Consider the following 11,717-nt stretch of genomic DNA (forward strand, 5'->3'; position numbering starts at 1 on the left):
ACACAAAAACAATGAAAAATATACAATATAAAAATACCTTGTCTTTCTTATTTCAAGTCTCTAAAATGAAGGTCCTCCCAGAAGCTCTTTACCTTGATTTACTGTCAGTTTAATCTCAGTGAACAGATCATGATCAGGGATATTCACTCCACATCTGTACGTCGCTTCATCAGCCGCGGTTAAATCACTGATGAAAACCTTCAGACGTCCTTCACTGGAATCATCATACATGTGCACTTTATCATGATGAACCCACTGATTCTGTTCTTCAACGAGGATCTTCTTCTGTGGTGGATCTTTCTGGATAAACTTCTTGTTTCCTTTGAATTCTTGTGGAAATTTACACGTGATGAAGACTGATTTACTGGAGTAGGCCTGAACCTGGACAGACGTTTGACCTGCAAAATTAGATTTATATGTTGATTTATTACATTATTAAAAGTCAGGAGGGATTTACATTCATTATTTAGAGCTGTAAGGATTCTTTAGTTAAAAGAAACTAAACTCACCATAAACATTCAGCTGAATCTCTTTAATGAAGGTTATGTGAGTACTTGATTGATGTGATCCATCTTTCTCCACTCCACATAAATAAACTCCACCGTCCGCTGCAGAAATATCTCTAATGGTCACAGTAAAATGATCTTCATGACTGTCAGACAGACTGAACTTCTCCTCAGATGATTGTGATGATCGTGAACTGTTCAGAACATGGACAGGATCCTCGTTCAGTCTGTAGAAAACTTTGGTGTGTGTTTTAAACTTCTCATCATATTCACAGCGGAAAGTGATCGTCTTTTGTCCAAGATACCCGTCCCGGATAACAGACGTCCCACAACGAGACCCTGAAAATGATTTCAACAAAACCTTGTGACATGAACTTAACCCTCATTATCGCTTTGGACTGAAACTTGGTGACTTTTTTCACAAATGGTATACATACTTCTGAAATGTTTTGTGACACTTTTCTTAATTTTTTAGGGGGGGTTTTGTCACCTTGTCACTCTTGTGGTGTTCCCAGACAAAAATGGCCGGACTATAAAAAATAGCTTATAAATCTCTCCTTATACTATATTTTCACCCAATATTGGATTCAATCTTTTTGTCAACTTGTTCTCTTTCAGTTAGGACTGGTTTTATATTTCTATTTGCATCTGATTAATCGTAGGCCTCATTTATTTGAGAGTAGGCATCTCATTTTTTGAGAAACAAAAACATTATTTTTGAATAATTTTGGAAAAATAAAATAAAATCTGAAGAAAATTGGCACTGTTTATCACACTAGTCTACTTTAATTTTTCACCAGGAATTTTGTTTTGAAAAACTTTTATTTTGGACAATATGGCACATTGTCACTCTCGTGGTGTTCCCGGACAAAAATGACTGGACTATAAAAAATAGCTTATAAATATCTCGTTATGCAATATTATCACCCAATATTGGATTCAATCTTTTTGTCAACTTGTTCTCTTTCAGTTAGGACTGGTTTTATATTTCTATTTGCATCTGATTAATCGTAGGCCTCATTTATTTGAGACTAGGCATCTCATTTTTTGAGTAAAAAAAACATTATTTTTGAATAATTTTGGAAATATTAAATAAAATCAGAAGAAAATTGGCACTGTTGATCACATTAGTCTACTTTAATATTTCACCAGGAATTTTGTTTTGAAAAACTTTTATTTTGTACAATATGGCACAGAGTTACACTTGTGGTGTTCCATTGGGCCATTGAGGGCCATTGTTTCAATGGGCCTTTGAAAGTGAATGGGAGAGACCAATGCAATCAAGGAATGGAACAACACAAAATATGTATCATTTTAAAGCTTAGAATCTCAGCTTTTTAATGCATCTAATCACTTTGATCAAACCCTAACGAGTGCTGAGTTATCACTCTAAAACAGAGTGTTCCCCTGCAGGCGCCACCTAGCTGCGAAATAAATAATCATAATATTTTTCAAAAATATTACCTTGATCAACTTAAAATAGGTGTCATTTGAAAGCTTAGAGTCTGAAATTTACAATGAATGTAGCCAATTTGATAAACTCCTAAGTAGTGCTGAGTTATTTGCTGATAAATAGAAAAGAAAAAAAAAACAATTAATAAACTACTTTTTTGTATTGCATTCAGCAATATGTCAAATACATCATACAGCTCAGATAGTCATGTGTCATATGTCATTTGAAAGGTCTTAATGAGTAGAATACAACAAGCATAATTGTTTCAGGCTTTTTACTAAACTTGAGCGAGGTTTTTGTAAAAGAAGCCCTTCAAGAGACCCATGTGTAAACCATGTATGGATGCTGAATTTTAGACACATTTCCGCTCGTAACTTCATGAAACATGCTCCGATTGTGGAAAATGACACAGCATTATTTACTGCAGATGCTTACAATTAAAATGAGTCCTCAACATAATCCATCACTCAGAACTAAAGATATTCCTCATTGAGTTCTAACACAAAAGAAATTCACGGACTCACGTAGCCAAGCAAGGTAGCTTAGACTTGGCCTTTTTACTCGTATCTTCATGAAACATAGATTGATCATGAAAAATGGCACATCGTTATTTACAGCAGGAGCTCACGATTAAAAAGAGCCCAAACTCAATATATTCCATCAATCAGATCTAAAGATATTCCTCATGGCGTTCTAACACAGAGAATACCACAGACGCACCTAGCCAAGTATATACTCATGAAGCACTCGCGTTTGATTTTCGCTCATAACTTCACGAAGCATGCACATATCGTAGAAAACTGTACATCATTATTTACAGCAGACTATCACGACTAAAAAGAGCCCAGACTCAGCATAATCCATCACTCAGATCTAAAGATATTCCTAATGGAGTTGTAACACACGAATCCCAACAGGCGCAACCAGAGCCTTGAATATAGATGTAGCCTAGCACTTATATCGCGTTTTAACTCATAACTCAATGAAGCATGCATAAATTATGGAAAATGACAGATCATTATTTACATGAGATTGTTAAGATTAAAAAGAGCCCAAACTCACCATAATCCATCACTCAGATCTAAAGATATTCCTCATGGACTTCTAACACATGTCTCTCCCATTCACTTTCAATGGCTAATTGAAACTATGGCCCTCAATGGCCCAGTGGAACACCACAAGTGTAACTCTGTGCCATTTTGTACATAATAAAAGTTTTTCAAAACAAAATTCCTAGTGAAAAATTAAAGTAGACAAGTGTGATCAACAGTGTCAATTTTCTTCAGATTTTATTTAATATTTCCAAAATTATTCAAAAATAATGTTTTTTTTACTCAAAAAATGAGATGCCTAGTCTCAAATAAATGAGGCCTACGATTAATCAGATGCAAATAGAAATATAAAACCAGTCCTAACTGAAAGAGAACAAGTTGACAAAAAGATTGAATCCAATATTGGGTGAAAATATAGTATAATGAGAGATTTATAAGCTATTTTTTATAGTCCGGCCATTTTTGTCCGGGAACACCACGAGAGTGACAATGTGCCATATTGTACAAAATAAAAGTTTTTCAAAACAAAATTCCTGGTGAAAAATTAAAGTAGACTAGTGTGATAAACAGTGCCAATTTTCTTCAGATTTTATTTAATATTTCCAAAATTATTCAAAAATAATGTTTTTTTTACTCAAAAAATGAGATGCCTACTCTCAAATAAATGAGGCCTACGATTAATCAGATGCAAATAGAAATATAAAACCAGTCCTAACTGAAAGAGAACAAGTTGACAAAAAGATTGAATCCAATATTGGGTGAAAATATAGTGTAATGAGAGATTTATAAGCTATTTTTTATAGTCCGGACATTTTTGTCCGGGAACACCACAGGGGTAATTGGGTTGTGAACACCACACAAGGGTTAAATCTAAAATATTATTAGTGTTATTAAAGGTGCACTAGGGAACTTTGTCCTCTCTATCGCCATCTCTGTGTGAAACATACAATGTCATGTTCCTTGCAGTGTTTTCCTTTTAATGTGTATTGTGGTTGTTTTTAGGAATATTTATAGTTGCCTGTGATCAGAGTCGTGACATCCTACATCAAGACACTGACAGAAAAACACACATCTGAAAATGTAATCTGAACACGGAAGTTACATATATAATTTTTTCTTTTTACAGAGGAAACATGCAAAGAAGAATGACATACAACATAAAACTGACATTTTCCCTGCATAATCCAACCCGGCAGCTCGAACTATGGATTATTATTATAATCTGACCATTTTGAATCATTGTGGATCAAGGCATGGAGACGGTTTTAATTTTTTTTCAGTAATTCATTTTTGTTCATTTTTACTCAAAATCTTCCGTACTGCACCTATAATACTATAATAAATAATTGCTGTAGGAAGTTATAAAGTGTCACACGTACCTTTACTCTCCACTAACGTAACATAATAATTCCATGTCTGATTGTTTCCACATGTATAATCCCCATAATCCTCTCTGCTGAGGTTCCTGATAAACACTGTGAAGAATCTGCTGTTTTCATCATCATACAGAGCGAATCTCCCGTTATAAACCCATCGCCTCTGAACATCAGTACTGATGCCCATCTTACAGCCTCTGTCTCTGCAGAAATACTTCACTTTATGTTGTTCATCAGTCTCTCTCTGGTTTGAGATCATGCACTTGAACATTAAACTCCCTCCAGTGCATCCAAACACTCTGACACAAAGTACTTGACCTGCCAAACACAAGTTAATTTGCTCTGGGTTATTATATATCATCAATCTGGGTAATATATTATATTATTTGACCCAGACTGAGCAGTGAAGAACTGACCTGAGATCAGGCAGAGGGTGATGAAGATGAAGATGATGATGGCAGCCTTCATTCCAGATTGACTTCAGTCTCAGATATCCAGAGAAAAACCAGATCCGATCCCAATCCAGTGAAAGCCAGAACTGATCAAATGTGTTTCTTGAATGCGATGTAAGTCACTATCATTAGAAGTACACAGATCCTCCGTCAGTCTTTCTCACGTTTCTTCTTCCTTATTCTCTAACGGTTCCACCCAGATCTGCACTGTTAACAGGGCGGAGAGTGTTGAGATATGTGTGAAATGTATATGTGTGAAAGACAAGCAGAGAAACACAGATGACAGACGACACATCCGTATATTAATATAAACATATACATTAAGAGTGACAGAAGGGTGTAAAGACTTCATCCTGCATTCATCATGAAAACCACAGAGAAACTGACGTGTGTGAAACAGTTTTAGTAGATCTCAGTCATCTTTAAACATGACAGTATTTCCGGTAAGAGGGCATACAGACGCACTGTGAGAATCTAATGTGCTTTGGATGTTGTGAAAGATCTCTAAGGGCGCTTTCACACTTGGTTCGATTGCCTTTTCTGAACCCGAGTTCGATTGCTCCCCCCTCCCCCTCCCCCTCCTTCCGCCGAAGACACATTATACGTCATCAATAGCGGTTCACTTCCGCTGTTTGGTTCGGTTGCGTTCATATCAGCAGCGAACCATACCAGAGTTCACATGAACCGTACCCCAGACCACCCTTTTTTTAAGCGGACTCGAGTACGGTTCGCGGGTGCGCACCCGAGTTCGGAAGACAGCGTTCACATCATCCAAACGAACCGAACTCTGATGTCATTCGAACCCGGGTGCGCACCAAAAGTGCTAGTGTGAAAGACCTCTAAGAGATTACTCCTGATATAAGAGCACTTCTAGGCCAGGTTTCACAGACAGGGTTTAGATTAGGCCACGATTAGGCCGTGGTTAAATTAGGACATTTAAGTAGCTTTTATAAACGTGCCTTAGAAAAAAAGAAACATTGCTGGTGTGCATCTCGAGACAAAACAACGACAGTGACATATTTTAAGATATGCCAGCGCAAGTTTAATTTAAAACAGACATTTTAGTCTGGACTAGACTTAAGGCAGATGACACATCCAAATATGTAAATACTCATTTATTTAATAATTTACTTGTTAATTTACAGGAAATGCTAGAAATGTGAACCGTTGACTATCATTTTGCGAACAATTGTTTAAACAAAAGGAGTCATGTCTAAACACTGAGTCGGCGTTTTGAGTCAACGAAAACATGGCGTTTTGAAAACACTCTCCAAATTTGATGAATTTGAAAACGCAGTTTTTCCATCACCATGTGTGATGACTGTGAAAACGGAGACTTTTTGAAGACGATGACGCATTTCTAGTCATGTGATGCAGTCATGTGACCAATTCATCCAAGATGGTGGACGACATCGTACAGCAGTTGTTTTTTGCTGCTCTCCGTTTTGACAGACTTGTTAAAGAGTGATGTCAGTTTGTACATTCTGCAGATATAGCTTTTCTTCAAAGGAGACGGAGGTTTACTTGCAGTTGTTGTTCCACGGCGAAACTCGAGCGGAGATTTTAGGAAAACTTTGTGCGTGTAACTGTCGTGCCCGAGGAGAGGCGTGACAACTTTAGGATGTCTAGGGATTCTCTGTATCCTCTGAGTGAACTGTTACGACCTCACATTCAAGGCCAGACAACATGACTGAGATCACCGGTGGACGTTGTTACCAGGGATGTAGTGGAGGCTAAACGCACGTAAACGCCGTTTGCGCACCTCCCAAAATTAAGAAATAGCGTTTACCCACCTCTAAAGTGCGTTTATCCACCTCTAAAGTGCGTTTATCCACCTCTAAATAGCCTATAGTTCCTAAGCCATTTTAAATTAAGCTTATGTCGTGTTAGTTTTATATTGTTCATTATTAGTTTCATAGGTTGTTAAACCTAAGACGAAGTATTTCATATTGCGCTGCATTACTGCATCAGTGCGATATCATTAGTTTGTAAAGCTGTCAATCATCTCACGTGAACCACATGACCATAAGGCTGTCTTTCTGCAATAACGCTGTCTGCGTATACTTCCTCATTCTGAGCTACGAGACAAACAAAACTAAACACATCTCTTCATCCCTGGATGTAAGCCTCCCTCTCGATCTCTCTTAAATATTTTTTTTCTCTCTGTTTTATCATTTACTAAACTTTATTGACTTCAACCATATTATTCCTTTTTGAGTGTCTTTAACAAGAACTCAGATTAATGTATGAATTGAATAGTGATTGTGTGACCTATGATGAGGGAACAACCAGTGATACCCTTGATAGTACCATCAAATGATAGCCTATAGCGATGTCATCATGATACACATACACCGGTAGGCAGTGGCCCACCTTACTTTATAGTTTACCCACCTCTTTTTTTACCACTACACCTCTGGTTGTTACAAAGGTTGCATGTACTCTATACTATTTAAGCGACGAAGGTAGACTGCAGAGAACGGCGAATGCTTACCCACATAGCAACACTGTGACGGCCCAGATCCGGCCCACATCTAGCACATGTGGAAAGATGATCTGGCCCACATGCAGCGTGGAATGACGGCCCTTGGGCGGCTTACTCCTGTTTGCCAGATCTGCAGACTGATCTCATGAAATGGCGTAAGTATGACACGCCAATTTGTATTTCCATTTTTGGCGTGCTATCAACACGCATAATCGCTTTTCAGCGTGTTTATCAACGCCGTTGACTTAACGTTACATTACTCTATATATAAATATATATGACCTACACTAACCCCGTCCCTAAACCTACCCGTCACTGGGGTTAATACCATTTATGAGTCTTCCCCTACCATCCTTGTAAAAAAAATATCGCTCCCCAGATGTAGATATACATTTTGCTTCGTTTCGCTCGGACATTTAACGGCGTACACATACGGCGTACAGCAGGGACGGATTGGCAATCTGTGCATTCTGGAAAAGTCCAGAACGGCCGTCCAACCGAGGGCCGTCGCCCGGCCGTCAAAAAAAAAAAAAAAAAAAAAAAAAAAATTGTAATAACCCAATATGAACAGCCAACAGCAGGGGCACTAATACGATCACATGCTGCTACGTGTAAAAAAAAAAAAGAGTCGGCCTACTAGCCAGTTTGTGATTGGTCCCCGGATTCCCGGAATCAAATCGCCGGCAGAATGGCTAGCAGGAAACGTAAGGAGAAAGGTGGATGGGAAAAAGTTAAAGAAAAAGTTAAAGAAAAGAGGGCCAAGTCTCTCGAGACCGATGCAGCAAAGTGTAAAAAGCTCACAGAGCTTTTTGGTTGCAGTGCAACTGCCAGCAGCAATACATCGCTTAGCCAGACTGAGACTGTAGAGGACCAGCAAGTGGAAGCTGAGCCTGAGGCTGAGCATCCACAGCCCGGTCATGATGAGGAGGGACAGACAGAGTTAACTTCACACCAGCAAGAGGTCCTGGTAAGTGCCAGAAGTAGCAGGACACATTATAATAGGCTGCCTTTATCCCTATCTTAGCGAATTGCATAGTCAGCTAGCTATCAACATGGGTGTGCATGGGGTGGAACGGTATACGTGTATTCATTTTAACCGAATCGGTACGGGCGTCACGGTTCAGTCAGTGCATGAATTTACACGGAGAATACACGATATAAAAATAAATAAAACTCGCGTGAAAATTAATGTAATGCAGAACTTCTGTTAGAGTCGAGAGAGACGTGATGTGTGTGTGTGTGTGTGTGTGAGCGCGGCCGCGATCGAACAGTGGAAACATAAAAACAATACATTCTCCATCATTTTGTCCATAAAGGACATCATTCAAACTGCAAAGTGTTTGCTTATATTTGTGTACACTCGCAATAAAACAAAACATTGTGCTTTTGTCAAACTGTAACCTACAACTGTCATCTAACCAAAATCTCTCTCTCTCTCTCACACACACACACACACATAGTTTAAAAGCAAAAAATATTTATCCAACCCCATTTAAAAACAGTCTGTGGGTGTCATCTTTTGGACATTCATCGTATTGCATTGGTTTTCATTTCTTTGTTTCATTCACTTTGTTGTATATGAGAGGTTGTAGTGAGCTCACATTTTCTGCTAGAATGAAGACTAAGGTATTGAATTAAACGGGAAAACATCAGGCATGCATTGCTACCATTCTAAACGTGCTAACATACAAGGAAGGGGGCTAAATAATGAAACAAATTTTAGTTTAACCAAAAAAACCTGGCTTGCACTTTCTGTCTGTCTTCCATCAGAGTGCAGTTTTTCCTTGTCTTTCATATTTGTGTTTACTATTGTGGAATTGTCAAAGACCTGGTGGTTGTTTGTGAAAGCTTCAAAGACAAAATTAATAGGGCCTAGCCATTTTCATAATTTCACAGCCTTAATACAAAGTGTAATATGACATTGACAAAATATTAAATAGGTTATTCAATGCTAATTATTTAACATCAATAAAAGCTAATAAACTATCTTTAAAATCATTTTTTTATTCAGGTTGAAGATAGTTGCAGTACAAAAGATGACAGGGAGAGTGCAGGGAAGTGCGAGGATGTCCCAGGATGCTCTACATCACAATATTTCAAACGGCCCAAGTCAGATAGTCACAGCCTGAATCAATTTTTTGCTAACCACCCTCAGCAAAAGCCTAAAAACCTGTCTCTACAGAGAGTGTTCAGTTGTAAAGATGGTACCAACCTCAAATGGCTCACATACTTTGAGGAGAATCACACGTTATATTGTACAATTTGTTTAGCATTTGCCAAGCCAGGTGAAACAAATCCCTTCATAAGTGGAATGCAGGACTGGAAGAATGTCAGTCAACGAGTAGAGGAGCATGAAAGGAGCAACATGCACAGGCTGTGTGCTGAAGCTTATTTTTTATGGGCATCAAAAGCAGATATAGCCAGTCTGCTTCATGGTCCCCAAGTAGTGGCCCATAGAGATCAAGTGCGGAAGAGACGGCAGGTGTTGGAACGTATTGTAGACATAGTTAAGGTCATTGGCAAGAGAGGACTTAGCTACAGAGGGACACAGTCTGAAGCAGCTTACACTCTGGATGACATGAGCATTGATCATGGGAATTTTTTAGAGCTCATCATTCTTCTTGGGAAATATGATGTATGCATGAAGGAACATCTCACAGAGTGCATAGAAAAAAGCAAGAAGATGCATCAAACCCAGGCTAAAGGTTGAGGTTCTGTTGTGACATTTCTGTCAAAAACAACTGTAATGAAAGTCATATCTACAGTGCAGCAGTTAATTCAAGAGACTATTGCAAAAGAGGTTACTGAAGCTGGGATGTTTTCAGTGCAGATTGACACAACGCAAGACATCACATCCCAAGATCAGTGCTCAATAGTTCTGAGGTATGTCAAAGACACAGTACAGGAAAGGCTTTTTGCTGTGGTGAAATGTGAAGCATCTACTGGACAATATTTTGTTCAGATGCTTGCAGATGTGATTGAAAAATGTAACTTGGAAATCAGCAACTGTGTCAGTAATGCCACTGATGGTGCATCAAATATGCAAGGAAAATACAGAGGTTTTTCCACACTGTTGTCCTCTAAAGCGCCAAACCAAGTGCATGTATGGTGTTATGCACATGTGCTAAACTTGGTTTTGGCTGACACAACTGAAGTGTCCCTCTCCAGTGGATCTTTGTTCTCACTATTGAATGATATTGCGGTCTTTTTCCGTGAGTCATACCAAAGGATGAATGTGTGGGAGCAAGGAAGCCAGGACAGTCAACACAAGCGCCTTTCCATTATCGGAGAAACAAGGTGGTGGGCCAAGGATGTTGCTTTGAAGAGGATTTTTGGGTCCTTTGGAAAGCCAGACCAGTGTGTCTACATTGACGTCCTCAGGACACTGGACAGGTGTCAGGGCCAGGAAAACCTGAAAACAACAGCGCGTGTCAAAGCAAAAGGGTACTTGGAGGGTTTAAGGAGATATGAAACAGTTCTAACTGCTCAGCTTTTCCTTAGGATTTTTGAAGTCACAACACCACTCTCAAAATACCTGCAGACACATGGTGTAGACATCTTGTCTGCTCACCGAATGGTTCTGACCACTGAAGATGCTCTGAAGAAAATGTCAAGAGATTTTGAGTCAGTGAAGAAAGCTGCTGATGTTTTTGTTCTGTGGGCAAATACAACACTGTCTGAAGAGGATTGTGACCTTGAACTGGAGGAAATGCTTCCAGAGAAAAGGAGGAGAAAAATTAAGATGATGGCTGGTGAGAAGGCAAGTGATGAGAGCTTCACAAATGCCAACAGTGCCTATGAAGCACAAGTTCATAACCAGGTGATGGACACAGTCACAGAGAGCATCCATAGGCGCTTTTTAACCCATGGTTCCCTCTATGCGGACTTGGCTCTCCTTGATCCAAGAAACTTTACAGAAGTTTCTTCAAAAGGCTTGCCTGATACTGCATTTCAGGAGATGAGCAAATGCTTGCTCAGGTTTGATAGCAGGGCAACTCCTGCTAATTTGCAAAGTGAGCTCAAGTGTCTGGCAGCCCAATGGCCACGTCTTAAACAATCTGTTCTTGAGGAGTACCAAGTCAGGGTAGCAGAGGATGACCCAGATGTTTGGGAAGAGGCAGAAATAAAAAACAGCACCTGCAAATCTTGCAAAGAATGCCCAGTGTGTTGCTACCAACTTCTTACACGGTACAACCTCCTGACAGATGCCTATCACATCCTTGGCTTAGGCTACAAATTTCTTCTCACTCTGCCTGTGACACAGGTAGCTTGTGAGAGAAGTTTCTCTGTATTGAAGTACATCAAGAATCGCTTAAGGAGCAGAACTTCTCAGGAAAACCTGGAAACATTCATGTTAATGGCCACAGAGAAGGACATCCTCATGTCCCTTGAC

At 39.2% G+C, this 11,717-nt stretch overlaps 1 protein-coding gene across 1 annotated transcript in view; it reads right to left on the reverse strand.

Annotated features, from left to right (window-relative positions):
• LOC309495418 (polymeric immunoglobulin receptor-like) overlaps window positions 1–5,305 on the reverse strand; it is a 29,280-nt gene extending 23,975 nt beyond the window's left edge. Inside the window, exons 1-4 of the mRNA XM_082165190.1 lie at window positions 4,804–5,305; window positions 4,391–4,705; window positions 510–845; window positions 93–398 (exon numbers count right to left, since the gene is read on the reverse strand). Of these exons, the coding sequence (XP_082021316.1) occupies window positions 93–398; window positions 510–845; window positions 4,391–4,705; window positions 4,804–4,855 (1,009 nt within the window). The 5' untranslated portion in view covers window positions 4,856–5,305. The remainder of the gene's footprint in view (window positions 1–92; window positions 399–509; window positions 846–4,390; window positions 4,706–4,803) is intronic.
• Window positions 5,306–11,717: the final 6,412 nt, after the last annotated feature.

Source organism: Leuciscus leuciscus (genome assembly GCF_965113295.1).
Source record: "Leuciscus leuciscus genome assembly, chromosome: 3".
In the NCBI taxonomy this organism is placed as follows: Eukaryota; Metazoa; Chordata; class Actinopteri; order Cypriniformes; family Leuciscidae; genus Leuciscus; species Leuciscus leuciscus.